The 21,297-nt window shown below is 38.9% G+C and overlaps 1 protein-coding gene across 9 annotated transcripts in view; it reads right to left on the minus strand.

Annotated features, from left to right (window-relative positions):
* The window catches only part of FAM13A (family with sequence similarity 13 member A), a 291,193-nt gene that overhangs the window by 89,507 nt on the left and 180,389 nt on the right, over positions 1-21,297 (minus strand). For 4 of the 9 annotated variants that reach the window (XM_066384505.1, XM_066384504.1, XM_066384503.1 and 1 more), the window contains exon 1: positions 10,048-10,405. The exons of the other annotated variants lie outside the window; for them this stretch is intronic. In XM_066384505.1, the coding sequence (XP_066240602.1) occupies positions 10,048-10,076 (29 nt within the window). In that variant the 5' untranslated portion in view covers positions 10,077-10,405. Of the gene's footprint in view, positions 1-10,047; positions 10,406-21,297 lie in introns of those variants that run through there. 9 annotated transcript variants of the gene reach the window in all.

Genomic DNA, 21,297 nt, shown 5'->3' on the forward strand with positions numbered 1-21,297 from the left:
CTCTCCAGCGCCCTGGAGAGGGAGCTGCTTCCTCCTCCAGCTTTGTACAGGCCAGTGCTGAGCACGTGACAGGGGACTGCTGAGATTGGATGCTCACCTCACCTCCTGCATTTGTCTCTATCTTGGTACCACCAGCACCCGGCAAAGTACCTAGAACACACCAGGGGCTCAATAAATGGCCATTGAATCACAGCAGCAGCATCAAGACTTTGCTGAGTCCTAACACTATTATTGGATTAAATATTTGGAAAACATACACTTTATATCTTGTAAAATTAATCTTTCCAGCAGAAACATTCTCAGGTATCTGTGTTGATTAAGTCATCTTGTTCCCTTCTATTTGAAACAATGAAATTTCAACTGTGTCATGGGTTTTCTTCCATATTTATTTAAAGAAAAATAAAAAAAAAGAAAGAAAAGAAAATAATTTCTCTTCTTCCACTGAACAATTAGCAGTGTGGGTTTTGCCATTATGGCAGCAATGTAAACACAGTATTTTCCCCGGTGTACAGTGAGTTGAGATCAGGATATGTTCAGGCAAGGTAATATTTGAATATGTCCTTGCTACAAACTATATCAGTTTATTCCAGCTTGAGAGCAGAAAAAGAAAATAATCTCACCTCACTGTAAACCCAAGAGTTGTTTGGGGCTCAAAGAAATGTTTTGGTTTAGCACAAAACTATTATCAAGGTAGCTGAAATCTTTTGTCTGAGAGGCTTGTTCAGAAAAGTGACGTTTAGTCATTATTATAGAAAAGATTGCCAGATGGAGGTAGTTTTTTTAGACTGTACAGAACAGCGACTTTCGTTTAGAGGGGGTTGATATTAGTTGATGAGAAAGTATAGGCCCTGGCCGGTTGGCTCAGCGGTAGAGCGTCGGCCTAGCGTGCGGAGGACCCAGGTTCGATTCCCGGCCAGGGCACACAGGAGAAGCACCCATTTGCTTCTCCACCCCTCCGCCGCACTTTCCTCTCTGTCTCTCTCTTCCCCTCCCGCAGCCAAGGCTCCATTGGAGCAAGGATGGCCCGGGCGCTGGGGATGGCTCTGTGGCCTCTGCCTCAGGCGCTAGAGTGGCTCTGGTCGCAACATGGCGACGCCCAGGATGGGCAGAGCATCGCCCCCTGGTGGGCAGAGCGTCGCCCCTGGTGGGCGTGCCGGGTGGATCCCGGTCAGGCGCATGCGGGAGTCTGTCTGACTGTCTCTCCCTGTTTCCAGCTTCAGAAAAATGAAAGAAAAAAAAAAAAAAAACCAAAAAAAACCAAAAAAAAAAAAAAAAAAAAGAAAGTATTTTTAGAACATGAGTAAGTTTAAGTATTTTGCAATCTTTAGTTACTAAAATAAAAATCAAAAGAATTGGGGATACCTGCAGAAGGATATATACTGCTCACAAAAATTAGGGGATATTTCAAAATGAAGAGATAAAATCTTCCCTAATTTTTGTGAGCAGTGTAGTAAATTACTTTTACTAACTTCTTTTAATAATTACCTTAATTTTACTATTCTTAATAGTTTGGTAATATAGCTTTTTTATTAAGAGATATAAGTTCCCAAACTATTAACTCTGAATGTGGATTTCTTGAGAGATACAAACTGCACAGAAAGTGATGTAAATGATCCCATCATCTTCCCCATAACGAACAGTCCCGCTGCCCAAGGAGGGCTCTGCACAGAAAGATGAGCCAAGGACTTGTTTCTATATCGTCATGATTTTACACTGGTTTTTAGGATGATCCACTGGCAACAGTATGAAGGCTGGATGTCTGCCTACACTCCAGCCTGTGAGCTTCCAAAACCACATCCAGGTGTTCAGTCAGAATCTTCTGAGTCTAATCTTTATCAGAGCATATGATAGGTGCTGGAGATAAACATGCTAATAAGATAAGGTCCCATCCTTCACAGAATTGATAGGCCATGGAGAAAGCGCAACTTTGAAATTTGACAATAATCAATAACTTAATACTATGGAAAAGGGATACCAGGTACTGAGGACTCATCATAATAAGTCAGGCTTTAGGCCAAGAGTTTCACCCACATTTTGTCATTCGATCCTCAAAGACACTCTTGGAGTGAAGTATTATTACTAACCAGATTGTTCAGATGAGAAAAACAAGTCTGAGAAAGGTTAATTAAACACAGAGCCAGGCAAAGGACAGAACCCTAGACCTTAAACATGAAGTCTGGTGGGTTAGGTGACATGGTTGACACTGGGAGTGAACTTTGAAGGTCACATACACATTTTAAGGAAAAAGACAATGGACAGGAGAAGAACTCTTCAATAAAGAGAGTGTGTGAAGGCATGAGACAATGCAGTACTGGCCGCAAGCCAGGAAGTGGCACCGGCTGAGGAGAGGGGAAAAGGAAGAGACGGAGGGGAAGGAAAAGGAGAGGGGAGGGGAAAGGGGAGGGGAGGGAAAAGGGGCGGGGAGGAGCAGGCAGGCACTTGAGTGTTTACAAAGTGAAGCCTTTGAAAATGATGGAGGCACAACCTGGTGTATCAATGGTCTATTCAGGCTGGCTTTCAATTCCTAATGTTAGTTTCAGGGGCTATTTTAACTTAGTAAAATTACATTTCTTTCCATAATCATTCTACTGACAGCAAAATATTGATGTATCATCTTAAACTTTTTTTTCTTTTTTCTTTTTTTAATTTTAGGAAGAGGAGGGGAGGCAGAGACAGACTCCTGCATGTGCCCTGACTGGGATCCACCAAGCCCACTAGGGGGGATGCTCTCCCCATCTGGGGCATTGCTCTGTTGCTCAGCAACCGAGCCATTTTTATTTTGTGTGTGTGTGTGCCTGCTGAGGAAGACACTGAGCCATCCCCAGCACCAGAGGCCAACTTACTAGAACCAAGTGAGCTATGGCTGCAGGAGGAGAAGAGAGAGAGAGAGAGAGAAAGAAGGGGGATGGAGAGGGGTGAAGAAGCAGATGGGTGCTTCTCCTGTGTGCCCTGGCTGGGAATTGAACCCGGGACATCTACATGCCAGCAGATGCTTTACTACTGAGCCAACCAGCCAGGGTAAACTTTTCTAAAGCCTTAACTTCTTCTAGCATATTAGTCCCATTCAATATGATCTGAGGGAAGCAGTTCAGCTTTTAATATCTATTAAATTCAAATCTTCTGATTTTTATTCTTATATTTGATAAGATACCATGTTTTCCTGCCTAAACTTTAAAGTTTTTATAAAATGTTCCCTGTATCTCTCCCCTTTGCCCTGCCCAGTATTATTATTTCTTTACTTATGCATCTCAATTTTAAAAATATCAACTTCTAGAACTTCCTACTATGTTTTTATCACGTCTGTCTCCACTATTTCCCATTAACATGTCTGTCTGATGCAAGAACTAAAATCAGCTCCACATGTGGCTTCATGATTATCTGCTCAAAGGTTTTAACGTAGATGGGTAGGTAAATTGATAAAGACAGAAAGTAGGTTGGTGATTGCCTAGAGTTGGGATAGAAAGATTGTGGGTTGTTTTAGTTGGTTTGGGCTGCTATAAGATACTAGAGATGGGGTGGTTCAAACAACAGAAACATTAATTTCTCATAGTTCTAGAGATTGGAAGTCTGCGGTCAGGGTGCCAGCACGGTCGGGTTGTGGTGAGAGCTGTCTCCGGCTTGCACATGGCTGTCTTCCTGCTGTGTCCCCATGAGACCTGGGTGGGAGGATGGGGTAGGGGAGAGCACACTCTGGCTCTTCATATCTTTATTAGGACACCAGTCCTATCATGGAACCTCCCCCTCCATGACCTCCTCCAAATCTAATCACTTCCCAATGGACTCCTCTCCAAATACCATCACACTGGAGATTAGAGCTCCAATATATGCCTTCTGGGGACACACACACTTTCAAATTGATTGTAGTGACAGGTGTACAACCTTGTGAATATATTAAAAGTCAATGGCCTGTACACTTCAGGTGAACTGCACAGAATGGAATTATATCTCAATTAAGCTATTACCAAAAAAATATATTATTTCCAATTCTTCTTAAGGGAAGAATAAGTAGTGCTTTAAAAATGATTTTATACAGTACAAATGATTAGTCTGGCAATTCATTCTGATCATCACAAATATACAAGTAGTATAGGAAAAAAAGGTAAAAGGTATTTAATTCCATGGTATATTTAATGGCACTTCTCACAAACCATTCTTTAGGTTACTTTCCAACGTCCATCCAGTAAAATAGGATGCAATGACAGAGTCTTGCTTTAACTCTGTTAAGCAGGGGTCCCCAAACTACGGCCTGTGGGCAGCATGCGGCCCCCTGAGGCCATTTATCCAGCCCCCACCACACTTCCGAAAGGGGTACCTCTTTCATTGGTGGTCAGTGAGAGGAGCACTGTATGTGGCAGTGCAGCAAAGCGCAGTGTCGCTCACATACAGTACTACTTCTGATGATGCAGGACGCGTGCATCACGGCTCCGGAAGCGCGTCATATCACTTGTTACAGCTAGCAGTGACAAATATGGAACCGGACATTGATGATCTCATTAGCCAAAAGCAGGCCCATAGTTCCCATTGAAATACTGATCAGTTTGTTGATTTAAATTTACTTATTCTTTATTTTAAATATTGTATTTGTTCCCGTTTTGTTTTTTTACTTTAAAATAAGACATGTTCAGTGTGCATAGGGATTTGTTCATAGTTTTTTTATAGTCCGGCCCTCCAACGGTCTGAGGGACAGTGAACTGGCCCCCTGTGTAAAAAGTTTGGGGACCCCTGCTGTTAAATATTCTTGCATTTCAGGAATGGAAAGGTATTGCAAGGGTCAGAATAACAAAATCTAAAGAAAAGCAACATACTACTCTTTAAGTCTTAGTAGTTTTAGAACTATCTTATTCTTTAACTACAAAGTTTTCCCCATAAGTAACTATGTCTGGTATTATCATCTCATTTTTATTAATGAGGAAAATGACTTGCCCAAATTCATATGGGCAGTCAGTGTCTGGATGTGGTTTTGATGGCAAGTTGACTACCTTTCCATTGCTTTCCCCACTGTTTTGTGCTGAATACCTAACACCTCTATGTTTTCAATGGTTTAGACAGGATGATCTGTATAAAAATGGAAAAATTCCTCATCTTAGCTCTTACTATGTTCTTTACCTAGAGTAATGAGCAAATATTTTAGATTCCAGAGGTATTGCAACACCATATGAGAGTTTACAGAGATCTTATTTGTTCTCAATGAATTCTTGTTACTACCAAATTTGGCCATATAAATGATAAAGTCTAAGTTACATAATCCCCATAAGTGTTAACCCAGATCTGAAGTGAGGCATCTTTTAATGCCCTCTTAGACTGTGTTTGTAGAGGGGCTGGGGAGAGTTCAGGAGTGTTATCAAAATCGCAACAAGTTAGGAACACTATGAGTTTATAGATACATTGACTGAAGGTGTTACCACAAGCAATAGAGGGCGCTCTAACACCACACAGAAGACACACAGCAAGATCATTTTTACCTGGGTTGTTCCCTAGTTTAACTCCCATATCATCCCCATGTTATTAATGTTTACCTTGTTTGCAAAAGAATATTCTACAGACTAATACTTAGAAAGCCCAGATTAATTCTGCTGTAAGAAATATTAGTGAAATTTTCTCATGCAGGATCAATTAATTAATCCTATCACTATAAGTCTTAAAAGTGCCATTGCAATTTGGAATTATGATGTATTTCACCATCATAAAATAAATATGCAGTAACATATTATATATCATAATTTTATCGATGAAGCATTAAAAAAGAGAATCACACAGACATTATTAATCTCAGTTTCCTCCTTTGGCAAACAAGCCAAGGAAAGAACAGGGCGCTAACACATGAAAGAGGATAATGCAATAAAACCAAACGAATCTAAATGAATCACCAGTACTCTTAACTTCATCCTCCATCATTATACTTTGGGGCTATAAATTGAGTTAATGGGTATTAGAAAGTTATTCTAGCAAATCAAAATACTGCTGTGAAAGTTGAGTGTTTTGTCATAGACAAAGGACAAGAGTTATTATGACTTTGTTTCTTAGTCTGTTGAAGTCTAGCTATGCATAAAATAGAGATCCTTACCTACAGATCCATAATATCTAAGGGAACAGAATCCAAGGGAATAGGAATCATGCAAAGAGCCTGAGGTATAAGTAATCGCTGGAATCTGATAAAACATACTATCTCATTTGTGAAAGAAGGTTTACTTAAGTCACCTGAAAAAGTAAAACTTTCAATTCAATTCTTAATATAGTATCTCTACTTAGTTCTGTATTATTTTATTTCTTTTGGGGAGCTTTTTCAGGAGGCAAGAATATCCATACAATATGTTGAGTTTTAAAATTAAGAATATTGTATTATTTAAAAAATAATAGGGATAATTGAATTGAACCATCTCAATATATATGTAATAAGACCCATATTTAATTTAAGTCACTTGAAATAAAATGTAAGAACTGAGTTCTTCACTCTACAGAGAGTCACATTTTAAACATTCAGCCTCTGCAGTTTTTTTTTAAAGATCACGAGTTTCTAAATAGTCAACTCCATTCTGGAAAGCCTGGAAATTGCATTAAGTAATAAACAGAGAGCAAAATACATTAAAGGGAACCAAAGTATTTTATTTCATTCTTAGCTTTCAACCTCATCTGTTATTCTCATTTTGGTTACAGATTAGCATTAACAAATTTATCTTCCACATACTTTCCCAGTGTGCTCAGAAAGGCTAAAATGTCACTCATGGAAATTATACACTAAGTAGCCATTAGGGCACAAACATGCCCTCTAAGACCATATACTTATATGCAGTGAAATAAAACACAGGGCAATGTTATCCACATAGGCATATCTCTATTATTATGCTAATCATACTGTCTACCACATGGATTGCAATTGTCTGGTAATGTGCATCCTGACTAACAAGTGACCTCTCTGAAGCAGAACTTTTGTCTTAATTATCTAGTATCACTGGTAGTATAGGGGAGTGTTGAGTCATAGAGAAAAATGTTAAGCAACATTTTCAGTACACTTTGTTTTATTAGGTAACACCATCTAGTAAATGAAAGCATCAGTTATGAAAACAAACAAACAAAAAAATGCCTCACATAAGGTCAAGATACTGACAGTATGCTATAAGGTGGATGTTGAGTAGTATAGTGTTAGATTTTTATATATACCTCTGTCAGTGTCTTTTTACCAGCTGTAATCATTAACTAAAGTTTATTTAGATCAGCGTTTTTCTGAATGTGTGGACCATTTTTTATGAGATTTGCTTTTAGGAAGCTTGTTAAAATGTAGGTAATTTCCCTGTCACACCTAGATTCAGACTCAGTAAGGCCAGGGAAGGAGGGCAACAGAATGACATTAATAATAAGTTATTAACTTATTTAAAAATAAGTTCCCCGGGTAATTCTCTTGTGCCTAAAGTATGAGAAGCATTGGCCTCTCTGCTCAATACAAATAGTGAGTATGAATTTCTTTAACTGGTATTTAAAGCTGTTCTTTTATTTCCCTACTTTTAATTCAATTTCTAGCCTCTTTAGATTCTTTTAAGAGCAAAACTCTCATCCCATTAGTCAGCGGGCATACCACAAGGCTCAGCCACCTTCCTGCTTCAGGCTGCAATAACAGTGGGGGCGGTTGGCAACAGTCCTCCTTACTAGAGTCACAGAGAGATCCTTAGCCAAAGATATAGAACCCAGAACAGGAAAGTTTTCTGCATAAGCGCTTAAATTCATAAGCGATCCTTTACAAAGAGAACCACGCATACCTGGTCCTGGCCTTCAGGAGGTTTATAATCAAAGGCAGGCAGAGGCCAGAAATGATTGATTACAAGGTAATCAATCAAATATACTCTCCGAGCGAGGCAAACAGTGAATTTGCTGATCAGCATTTTTTAATGCAAATTCAAATCAGTGGTTGGATTCAGCCAGTTCACACTGGTTTGGTAGAACCAATATCCAGTTTTTTGTTAAGTTCGGCAAACCAGTTGTTAAAATGGCACTTGTAATCAGGGTTCTTTCTCTCTAAGGTGGGTGCCTGGGCAGCCACCCAATGTGGAAATCACAAATTTACATTTCTTACTCTTTTCTAACATTCATCTCTGCAACAGCGTATTCTAAGCGCCTATAGTAATGTACATTCCATCCATAGGTGAAAAAAATTGCAAGTGAGGATGCCAATCAAGAAGCAATATGGAAATATCTTAAATAACAGTTTTATTGTTTTTTTTTTTGGTCAGGTATAACTTAATATTTTTTCCTTAATATTTTAAAACTCTTTCTGTAACATAACCTAGTGTTGTATACCTCTGTTATTGTTCTTATTTAAGTATTAAGTGCATGAAATAATAAACTACCTTTTGGTATATTGTTTTTTTTATACTTAAAATGTTCATTAGGGCAGAGAACCGGTTGTTAAATTATTTGAATCCTACCACTGATTTGAATTATTCTACTTACATAGATTTATTGATAAGGACTAACAATGCAAAATATTTTGCAGGAAATCATGCTGATTCTGTTTTAGCTTTTATCAACTTAACTCCCTAAACTATGTTTTAGCAGTAAGATCTATTTCCTTCTTAAAAGATATCATATCTTCAAGTAGCTAATTACAGAGTTCAGTCATAGCCAATATTCTTATCTAGAATATGACTTGCTTAAGACTCTTAAGAACTGACATCATTATAAGAAAGTCCCTAACTTTAAAGCTGGAAACCAAATCAAGACTCCAAAAAGTATACATTAGTTTTAGTCTCTTGCAAACTTTAAGCATGTGGATCTTTCCATTGAGTTAATATGGACAAATTTCAGATCTATAAACCACTTTTTGCCCCCCTTGGTTTATTACTTTTTTAGAGAAGAAATTTGTGGACACCCCCATCAAGTTCCCATTACAGTGCACTTGTGCAGTGAAGAAACAAACAAGAAAGAATTACACTGGTTTATCTCACAGTATGCACCTGCAGGAACCATTTAGCAAATCAACACATTTTTGTTTACCATGACTAAACTAGTAAAACATGAACATTCAGTAAAATATTAATGGCATGGTTTTTAAAATAAAATTCATTTTTATCCTGATTTTTTCAGACTTATAAACTATATTATTTGACTTAAAAATAATTTTTGCTAATAAAACTCTATAGTTTTCTTAAAGGAAGCATTAATATATGGGGTTGAATGTCATTATGTGTAAAGCAGTTGAAGTCAAAATATGATAATATGATTGGCAGTAGTCATTTTTAAAATGATAAAATATGACCTTGGGCAACTCTAAGACTTCCTCCGTGCATCAGTTTTCCTGTTGTGAAACTGACCCCATCATCACATAGGTGACTCCCAGCTTCATATTCTAGGATATTATTTACTTCTTAGCTCACCTGCCATGTTATTTCTAACAGACCCCTTTTTAAAATTAACCTTTCTCTGCTCCACCATAGCCTCCGTAATTAAGGTCATTAACAAAACACAGCCTAGAGCTCAAGTACTCTTGCAGTACAATTTTTTAAAAGGTATCATTTGTATAATAAATCTATTTATAGTTATTCATGGAGAAATACTATCCTTAACATTTATATTCACAAATTATATAGTCCTTATTGATAGAAAATCCTTGCCTAGATCTGACTCCAGAAAGGAGGGATTCTAAGATGCATTTTAAAAGGGTCTTTAGCCTATTAACATCCTTTAAAATGAGCTCTTACCACAGCTTCACAACATTGATAAGAAGTCAATTCAGTTTTATGATAAACCTTCACAATATATTCTGTCTGTTTGTCTTTAAATTTCATAGATATTTTCTTATATTCATTTTTATTTAAAGAAAAAAACTGAACATAATAATCAAGTGACAAAGATAAGAAATTGGGCATAAGTGTCAGTAAAAGAAGCAGTATAATATTTAAATTTTTCTTGTCTTAACAAAGAATATTATGTACCATGGACTATCTACACAGTTTCCAGCATGTTATTAAAAGATGTCAAGTATTGGCAAAGTTATATGGTTTTATACTACTTAGAAAATACAGGATAGAATAAAACAAAATCAGGAAGGAATACTACCTTTGAAGAGGCATGATTTCACAAGCCATTCCTGTATATAAATTTGCGAGAGACCCTCACAACTGTCTCTTCCACGCCAACTGCCAAGTTTGGTCGTCTGTATAGTGAACGTCTTCTTACAGTGAACGTCTTCTAAGCTGGGCTTGGGGCGGGAGGCTGCACCTCACAACTGAACCAACGTGCTCTGCAGTTATCCAGCCCACTGCTGTTCTCAGCCTCCGAACTTCTTCAAGCAATGCTTTTTTATTGACTGCTTCTCTACATTTACATTTACACTGCAGTCCACTTTGACCTTTTGTTCCAGGGAAGCAGCTGAACCATCCAGCCAATCAGAGGAGCAACTGCTGCAATGCTTAAAGGTTCTGCTTCTTTTGCTGCCGCTGCTGCTCCTCCTCCTCTTCCTCCTCCTCCTGCTCTTCCTCCTTCTCCTCCCTCCCTCTTTCTCCCCCTCCTCCTCCCCTTCCTCCGGAGGCTGCTCCTGCTCCTCAGTGGGCTTGCTTAATTCTGGTAACTCGAAACTTTCTTCTTAGCAGTTCCACAGACAAGCTTGTTAGTTTGGAGAAAGCAACCAATAACTGCAACAAGAGTGAAGAGTCCCCTACTTCTCAATGTTTTGCCAACAGGGAGATCCATTTGTCAAGGACAGACACTGCCTCCTTCAAGGAAGGTTTCTGTGACAGAAAGCAGCAGCTATGCTTCATCCCCTTTCTTCCCTTTGGGAAAAAAACAAACCACTAATGTTGGCAGGAGTGATACTTTTCTAGAATGAAGGAGCGCTTCTAGACCCTTGCCCTACCCACATTTATTTCCTGCTGATGTTTGTTTATCCTGCAGTGGTTAGTAGTCACTGGTGACATCACCCAAGTCACGTAGCTCCCACTTCTGGGAAGAATATATGTCCTAAGGTGGCCCACATTCTCAAAGGATCAAAGCAACTACTCCCATGGAAGTTATTTCAACTTATTATTTCTGTATTTTATCATTATAAAATTGAATGTGTTTATTTATATAGTCATTTTCCTCTTAAGAACATCAACAGCCTTTTCTCTTTCTCTTTCTTTTTCTTTCTTTTCTTTCCTTCTTCCTTCTCTCCTCCCTCCCCCCTTTCTTGTTTCTTTCATATATTATTACAGGTAACACCAAATTAATTTTCTAATAAAATCTGCTAAATCCTTGTTAATTATACAGCTGTCCTTTATAGTTTTCCTCTTCATCATGGGATACTAAAGCGTTATTTTCTAGGAACATAATTGCTAATTCAAAGATTTCATACACTGCAAGAACAATAATACAAATACATTTTAAGAATATTTCTTTCATGCCATGAAAATTGCAGAGTTCCAACAAAAACCAGACACTGCTTTTAGTAGACTAGACAGAGAGCCAGAGAGTCCATGATGTTCAGAAGCAGAGGGGGCTCATGCTTCAAAAAAATATCCTCTCCTCTATAGTTTTTCCCAGGTATTTTTTAGATCACTCATAATTCTGAATTTAGAGCACACATTCCTCTTGTAAGTGTCTACTTTCCTTTGCTATACTTGCTAATAAAAACATTTCATTATCTGAATACATCCTCTATCATACTTGTGAAAATAGATTAGTCATCCTGAAAGTTATGGTCACATTATGATAGAATACCAATAACTAAAACCAGCCTTTTAAAGCAATGAATGTTGAATTAAGTCTAGGACTTATTTTAATTGAAATTGTCAGTAAATCCCCCCCCCCCATTTTTTTTGATTCTCTATCTGGACATTCTAATTTGGTTATCCAGCAACAATAACTTGGTTCTGTATATCTTCTTAAGTTTTTATTTTTCAAAATGTCTTTACATCTTAACATTTCAATTAACTGCTAGAGTTAGAAAATCATTATTATACCTTCCAGAAAGAGTCAAGAAGAAACAGAGATTCTGAACAGACTGATAGGTACTAAGGAAATAGAATCGGTAATCAAAAACTCCTAACAAACAAAAGTCCTGGACCAGATGGCTTCCTGGGTTGGAATTTTACCAAAAATTCAAAAGAAGTAACACCTATCTGTCTCAAACTATTACAAAAAGTTGAGGAGTGAGGCTCTCAAGTTCATTTTATGAGGCTAGTATTACCCTGATTCCAAAAAGTGTGTGTGTGTGTGTGTGTGTGTGTGTGTATGCCAATATCCTTGATAAACATAGTTGAAAGAATCCTCAACAAATATCAGCAAACTGAATTCAGCAATACATTAAAGGATCATATGTCATGATCAAGTGGGATTTATTCTGAGATGTAAGGTCGATTCAATAGCCATGAATCAATTAATGTGATATACAACAAGAACAAAATAAAGAATAAAAATCGTATGATTATATCAATAGATTCAGAAAAAGCATTTGATAAAACTTAGCATCAATTTATGATAAAAACTCTCAGCAAAGATTAGAGGGAACATATCTTGAAATAATGAAGGCCGTATATGATAACCCCACAGTTAACATTATACTTAATGATGAAAAACTTAACCATTTTCCTTAAGATCAGGAACAAGACAAGGATGTCCACTTTTACCATTTTTACTCAACACAGTATTGGAAGTCCTAGCCACAGCAATCAGACAAAATAATTAAAATAAAATAAAAGGCATCCAAATAGAAAAGAAAGAAAAAAAAACTATCATTCTTTATAGATGACATACTATATAGAGAGAACCCTAAATATTCCATCAAAAATCTATTAGAATTGATAAGTGAAATCAGTAAAGTAGCAGAATATAAAATTAGTATTCAGAAATCAGCTGCATTTTTATATACCAATAATGAATATTAGAAAGAGAAATTAAGAAAACAATGCCATTTATAATTGCATAAAAATATACCTACAAATAAATTTAAGGAGGTAAAAGACCTATAATCAGAAAATTATAAGACTCTGAAGAAAGAAATTTAAGAAGATACAAAAATGTAGAAGCATATATTGTGTTCATGAATAGGAAGAATAAACACTTAAAATGTCCATACTACCAAAGAAATCTTAGATTCAATGCAATTCCTATCAAAATACCAATGGTTTATTTGTTCTAATTCTGTGGAAATGCCACAGAAATCTTGAGAAAGAAGAGCAAAGTTGGAGGAATCATGCCACCTGATATCAAACTACAATGTTATAGTAATCAAAACAACATGGTACTGACATAAAAACAGACACATAGATCAATAGGACAGGAGAGTCCAGAAATAAACAATGCCTATATGGTGAATTAATCTATGACACAGGAGACAAGAATATACAATGGGATAAAGACAGCCTCTTCAATAAATGGTGTTGGGAAAACCAGACAGATACATGCAAAAAAATGAAACTAGATCTTTCTTATACCATATACAAGAATAAACTCAAAATGAATTTGAGACTTACATTCAATTAAAAAATGAATGTTAAGACCAGAAATAATAAAAATTTCAGAAGCAAACATCATCAGTAAACACTTTGACATTGCTTTTAATAGTATTTTTTATTTTGAAATCTCCTTGGGCAAGAGAATCAACAGAAAAAAATAAACAAATGGGTCTACAAACTAAAAAGTTTTTACACAGCAAAGGAAACCATCAACAAAACAAAAAGACAACCTACTAAATGGGCAAAGATATTCACTAATCATGTATTTGATAAAGGATTAATATCCAAAATATTTAAAGAATTCATATAACTTAACACCAAAAATTCCTTCAAACAATCTGATTAAAAAATCAGGCAATGCCTGACCTGTGGTGGCGCAGTGGATAAAGCGTCGATCTGGAAATGCTGAAGTCGCCGGTTCGAAACCCTGGGCTTGCCTGGTCAAGGCACATATGGGAGTTGATGCTTCCAGCTCCTCCCCTTCTCTCTCTCTGTCTTTTCTCTCTCTGTGTCTTTCCTCTCTCTCTCTCTCTGTCTTTCCCTCTCCTCTCTAAAATGAATAAATAAATAAAAAATAAATTTAAAAAAAATTAAAAAAAAAAAATCAGGCAGAGGACCAAAATAGACATTTCTCCAAAGAGGACATACAGCTGTCCAATAGACATATGAAAAGATGCTGCGCAATCTCACTAATCACCAGGGAAATGCAAATTAAAACTACAATGAGGTATCACATCACACCTGTCACAATAGCTATCATCAATAAATCAATAAACAACAAGTGTTGGCAAGGATGTGGAAAAAACGGAACTCTCGTTTACCATTGGTAGGATTGCAAATGGGTGCAACCACTATGGAAACAGGAGGTTCCATAAAAAATTAAAAATAGAACTACTTTATGACCCAGAAATTCTATTTCTGGGTATTTATCTGAAGAAATTCAAAACATTAATTCAAAAAGACATATGCATCCCTATGTTCACTGCAGCATTATTTATAATAGCCAAGATAAGGAAGCAACCTAAGTGTTCACTGATAGATGACCGGATAAAGAATATGTAAAACATATATACAACAGAGTATTAGCTATAAAAAAGAATGCAATCTAAACATTTGTGACAACATAGATGAACCTAAAGGGTATTATTACGCTATGTGAAATATGCCAGATAGAGAAAGAGAAATACCGTATGATTTCACCTTTATGTGGAATCTAAAAAAACAAAGTAAGTAAATAAAACAGAAACAGACTCATTGATACAAAGAACAAACTGATGGTTGCCAGATGGGAAGGGTTGTCAGGCTAGATAAAAAAGAAGAGGAAATTAAGAATTACAAATTGGGCCCTGGCTGGGTAGCTCAGTTAGTTGGAGTGTCGACTCAGTACACCAAGATTTCAGGTTCGATCCCTGGTCAGGACACATATAAGAGTCAACCAATAAATGCATAAATAAGTTGATGTTTGTTTCTTTCTCTCTCTTCTCTCTAACCCCTCCTTCCTCTTTCTCTAAAAAGAAAGAAAAAAGCAAATGGGCAGTTACAGTCACATGCCAGGGAACACTGTCAATAATAGTGTAATAACTATAGCTGGTGCCAGATGGGTACTGGACTTATGGGGGATCACTTTGTAAGTTTAAACAAATGTCTAACCACTATGCTGTATATCTGAAACTAATACAATATTGAATATCAACTGCAATTAAAAAATTAAAAAGAGGCCCTGGCCGGTTGGCTCAGCAGTAGAGCGTTGGCCTGGCATGCGGGGGACCCGGGTTCGATTCCCGGCCACGGCACATAGGAGAGGCGCCCATTTGCTTCTCCACACCCCCCTCCTTCCTCTCTGTCTCTCTCTTCCCCTCCCACAGCCGAGGCTCCATTGGAGCAGGGATGGCCCGGGCGCTGGGGATGGCTCCTTGGCCGCTGCCCCAGGTGCTGGAGTGGCTCTGGTCGCGGCAGAGCGACGCCCCAGAGGGGCAGAGCTTCGCCCCCTGGTTGGCAGAGCATCGCCCCTGGTGGGCATGCTGGGTTGATCCCGGTCAGGCGCATGCAGGAGTCTGTCTGACTGTCTCTCCCCGTTTCCAGCTTCAGAAAAAATACAAAAAAAATAATAATAAATAAATAAATAAATAAATAAAAAGAAAGGGAAATCACTATTATATAGCATAGTATCTATCTTATTGATGGGTAAACCTGATACTAGAATATTAAGTAATTTGTTCAAATTCACATAGATAGTGGCAAAACAGAAAATGGATTTAGAATTTTTCAGGTTCTGCTACATATCTCTAGGACTTTTAAAATATTTCATAAGATACAAATACTTTTAGAAATAGTTAAAATTCAAATTACAAATAATATTTTTTCTTTTCCAAATTTTGGGGGAAACATTTTAATATTCTATGGTTAAAATGGATATATGAGTTCAACAGTATAGAATCCAGCATTTAAAAAAATGTTAAATTGAATTACAATTTACATTTAATATATACTAGAGATAAACTATTGATGAGCAGGAACAAATTTTCACATCTGATTACATATATATTACCTGGAAAATTAAGTTTCCTTGCCAACATTCCCCTAGTGCTATACTACTAGTGAGTGTCAATTGTTATTTTTTAATAATTTTTATTTATTTATACTGGATAGCTATTGTGTTGGCTCATCACTATTTTTAATTTTTTTTTATTTATTCATTTTAGAGAGGAGAGGGAGAGACAGAGAGACAGAGAGAGAGAGAGAGGAGACAGAGAGAGAGAAAGAGAGAGGAGCTGGAAGCATCAACTCCCATATGTGCCTTGACCAGGCAAGCCCAGAGTTTCGAACCGGCAACCTCAGCATTTCCAGGTTGACGCTTTATCCACTGCGCCACCATAGGTCAGGCCTCAATTGTTATTTTTTTAAACACCTAATTTTTAATACTCAGTAACTCAGTAATTACTTGCCTTTTCAAGTCTCTATGATTTATTTACTTATTTTACCATTTATTTGTTTGCTTGTTTATTTATGACAGAGACAAAGAGAGGGACAGATAAACAGGAAGAGAGAGAGATGAGAAGCATCAATTCTTCATTGTGGCTCCTTAGTTGTTCATTGATTTCTTTCTCATATGTGCCTTGACCTGGGGGGTATAGCAGAGCAAGTGACCTCTTGCTCAAACGATTGACCTTTGGGCTCAAGCCAGCGACCTTGGGCTTCAAGCCAGTAACCTTTGGGCTCAAGCCAATGACCTTGGGCTTCAAGCCAGTAACCTTTGGGTTCAAGCCAGAGACTATGGGGTCATGTTTATAATCCCACACTCAAGCCAGCAACCCTGCACTCAAGTTGGTGAGCCCACTCTCAAGCCAGTGACCTTGGGGTTTCGAACCTCGGTCCTATGCATCCCAGTCTGATGGTCTATCCACTGAGCTACCCTGATTAGGCTCTACGATTTATTTTTAAGAATTTCTCTCTCTCTTTGGTTTTTGGTCTATTTTCTGGGCATTACTTGATGATTGTTTATGAATTTGTACCTGGACTGTGGTTCTTCCATTCTGCCACACTCACTGCCAGCATCCTTGATCACTTAAATACCTTCACTATTTCTATTTCTAACAATCTCATAGCATTTCCTCACAGTCAGGTAGCAGGAACACTGTTCCCTGAACTCTGCCAGTTCTATCTGCTCAAACACTGATCCCCTGACTGCATTTCCTCTGCACTAAGCCCTTCGTGTGCCTCACTCCTGACTTTCTGCCTCCCTTTTTTCCTTAGCTCCATTTGCAGTTCCAACTGTTTTTCCACGTCTGCAGAAGATAACCTGCTCCCAAACCAGCTGGCATGCAGCTTTATAAAAGGCACATTCCTGGCTCTCCTCAGCACTTACTTATTCTAAAATGGGTTCTCTCACATCCTCTGCTTCTTCACCCTCTGTAAATCCTGCCAGCTGGGTCCTCTGTGCCAGACTGCTAAACATTGCAAACGAAAGACACATAACCCTGGCAACTGGTTATACTAAAAATTCATGCTGTTAAACCTCAGTATGACCTCAATTCTGTATGGTAATCTCTTTAACTGATTTTTCACTGCATTCCCACAGAAATTGTTGCAAATCTTCCCCAGTGCTGCTAATTTGAACCTTCCTTAGCCATTAATTACCTTGCCTTCTAAATTCACTGAAAGAGGCAAGATCATCAAAGGAGTGAGTGCTTCTGGTCTTCTTTGGTACAGTTAGGAGTTTAAGTGTCCCCCCCCCCCCCCCCACGCACATTGCCTCCTATCCTTTTTGACGTCTTCCTAATCTAGGAGAAAAGGCCCTCACTCATAGAACCCAAACCTCTTAACTACTGTGAAGATTAATAAACAGAGACCTCATTTAAATTGGAGTTGGGCAAGCTTTTATCAGGAAGGCATATACTTTTTTAGCTCTACTATTCCAGCAGGTAGGAGGACCTCCCTGACAAAGACTCAGCCGATGAGAGATTATTACAATTCCGCCAATGAAAAGCCACTACACTTCAAACTCCTAGTTTCTTCCAATGGGCTCTTTGTTTAGAAAAGTCCTTCTGAACCCTCTCATTCTTCTGTAAAACGAGTGGCTTCCCCTTTGTTCTTGGGACTTGCACGTGGTTGCCATTATATGGAATGTCCCAAATTGCAATTCTTGGTTGTTCCTGAATAAACCCATTTTGCTGGAAAAAGATCTAGCTGTCTATTTGTATCAAGTCAGCAGTCATCATTTTCCATTTTCTCCTTTCACTGGAAGACGCTTGATCTCTCCTACAACTTAAAATGTCCCCCTTATGACAGCCACCCAAGTTGGTATCCTTTGGCCTTAAAAAGATTTCCTCAGCAGTCCTTCCACCTGGTGCTGTAGTACTATTTTCCTCTCCTTCCCAGCAACAATAACTTAATTCTGTATATTTGCTTAAATTTTTCATTTTTCAAAATGCCTTTACATCTTAGCACTTCAATTAACTGCTTGAGTTAGAAAATTATGATTATATATAATAATATCTATTCTATTGATGAGTGAAATAAGTACTAGACCTCTCCAACTTCCTCATAAATTACTGACTCCTCCATCCCATGCCAATGAACTTCAGACTTCACTTTTCTAAAACTACTTTTAAGGCCCCAATGTTCTTTGGGCCACTAAATATAAATGCCTTTTCTTAGACTCCCTTCTACTCTTAACTTTTCGGAAACATGCACCTTCAGTTTTCTGAAAGTCTTTGGCTTTCTGTGATCTTCCCTGGGAATTCCCGAAATGTCCCTGACACTCTCCCCTTCTTTATTTCATTTGTCTTTTCATCTCTCTTGCTCCCTTTCTGCCTCGCCTTCCAGCCCATTCAGTGCAGGCATTCTATTAGGGCTTTAAAAATTGTGCTCTGGAATGAAGCTCCTGAGAACTGTATCTTGACTCTGCCACAGACGAACAGTTTACACTTGGCCAGGCTGTATAAAAAATTGTGAAGGTGTTCTGAGGAATAAACGAGCTCATGCATGTAAAACATGTAGAATACTTCCCAGCAAATAACTACTCAATAATTATTAGTATTATCACCCTAATCAACACTTCCAAAACCTCATATCACCCAATTCCCAAATCTCTCCTCTTTCTCACCCTTCTTGTTAATGATGTTATTATACACTTCATGAATCAGATTCAAAGCATGAGTTGTCTTTACTCCTCCCTCTCCTCTCCTTAGCCAAATCTACCGACTGTCCTGTATGTCTAATCAGTTGACCTTGGTCATCTGCAGTATTATGATATCCTTCAAATGATCTTCATTTCTCCATTCACCCTATTTTTAAGGCATATATTTTACTATGAGTAAATTTACCTACTATAATTATAATCTGATCACTCCTTTGCTTAAAAATTTCAATAGCTCTCAACTACCCCTGAAATGAACCCCAAATCTCTGTATATGATGATTAAGCCTCTTAAATTAACCCCTATTTACTCCTCCAGTTCAGCTGCATATACTGCCTAGGGAAAGTACTGCAGACACACCTGGATATTATTTTCAAATCTGCTCTGAACTTTTCTACTCCAAACATTTTGTTCATGTTGTTCCCTCTGCCTGGAATATTTTCCCATTACATTTCCTGCTGGCAAAATTCTACGCATTTCTCAGGTTTAGACCAGTTGAAAATTTCTCCTTTTACCTCATAACTCATTTGCATCTCTTATATTTATCTATTTCCCCCCTCCACAGTATTATTATTATATGAATCTATATATTATCTCTCTATAGGAATATAGATTCTCAAGGACAAGAACTGTATGATTTCTGCAGCCATCACAAAGAACAGATACTGAGTAAGTGTTGAATGAATTAACTGACAAATTGATTACTCTTTCAGAGACCCAAGCATGGATCCTTTGATTAGATCTGTCTTTATCAACCAATATTTTTATCAATTTTTAAATATTTCCAATTGTAGGCTTACACTTAAGATAAAGTAGATGCCAGACAAGATGGCAATGGAGTAGGCGGACATACCAATTTCCACCTCCCAGAACCAAAGTGGATTACAACTTAATTTTAACCATCATCTGGAAAAACCAACTTTGGACTAAACCAAGAGGATTCTTCAACCAAGGAACACTGAAGAAGCCATACTGAGACTGGTAGGAAAAGCGGAAACGTGGAGGGGGCTCCCCAGCTCCCCAGAGTGAACAGCAGCCCGGAGAAACTTGCGTGGAGGGAAGTGAGTTTAGCAGAGAGGGGAGGGTCCTGAGACCCAGGAACAAAGCCCCAGCCTGCAGCTCCAGAGTCTAGAAGAGGCGTATGGACAGTATTTAGCTGGAAACAAGTTAGGATACTGTTTGTGAGAAAGAAACTGATTTCTCACACCCAGTATTCTTCTTAAAGGGACCGCGCAGAAAACCTCTCTCGCAACCACTCACCTGGGACTTCGGGGGACAGGAGAGAGGAAAGGACCGGAACATTGGGAAGAGAGTGTAATCTAGGAGGCACAGGGAGAAACACTTTGAGAGACAGCCACCCTAACACATGGGATGAGTCACTCCCCAAATTTTAAGTGAATATTTACCCTGGAAACAGCAATACCAGCAAAGGGAAGCAGAACACCAGCCAAATAAGCTCTCCCGTGGTACTTAGAGCAGAGTCGCTTAGAAGGAGGGAGCTTTCGGGACTACAGTAGTGAGTCTTAGGGTCTGAGCTGCAGCGCCCCCACCCACACGGCTGAGGGCTCGCTCCAGGGCAGGGGGCCGGCCACAACTGAGGCCCAGGTGCGAGCTCAGTCTTGCCCGGCTGGGGAGGAGGCGACCCGCAAAAGCGGTAAAGCCCAGCTGCAGGCCACCTGGAATCCAGCCTTCGGGGGAAGAGCAGGAGCCCCAGAAGGGGCGGAGACCCACCCTTGAGCAAGGGCACAGGAGCACAGCGTCGCCCAACTGCGGAACTGAGGCTTGTGGCCTGATGTGAAAGCCACCTCCTCCCCCTGGAGTGCAGTGAAAGCCCAGAACAGGTGGAGTCCCACGACTGAGCATGGGTACACAGCCCCACCTGGTCTGTGGAGCCAAGGCTCGCAGCCATCCTGAGAGCTGGCTCCTCCCACAAGGGCGGGGCAAAAGCCTGGAATCAGGTGAAGATTGTAGCTGAGCAAAGGTGCTCACCCTTGCCCTCAGGGCTGAGCATAACCCCACCCGCAAGGGCAGGGCGAAGGCCGAGGCCACCGAGGCTTGTACACCTGAGCACGGGATCACACCCCCTCCCGTGAAGGAGAGGCAGAAACCACAGCAACAGCCCCAGTGGGCTGGCACTGGCAACACCCATACTCGAACACCCTAGGCAGCAGCAGCAGATTGGGTGGCGGGCCTGCAGACAGACCACACCTAGGGAACACAGAGGCCACACCCAGTGGA

This window comes from Saccopteryx leptura, chromosome 5, assembly GCF_036850995.1.
Source record: "Saccopteryx leptura isolate mSacLep1 chromosome 5, mSacLep1_pri_phased_curated, whole genome shotgun sequence".
Lineage (NCBI taxonomy): Eukaryota > Metazoa > Chordata > Mammalia > Chiroptera > Emballonuridae > Saccopteryx > Saccopteryx leptura.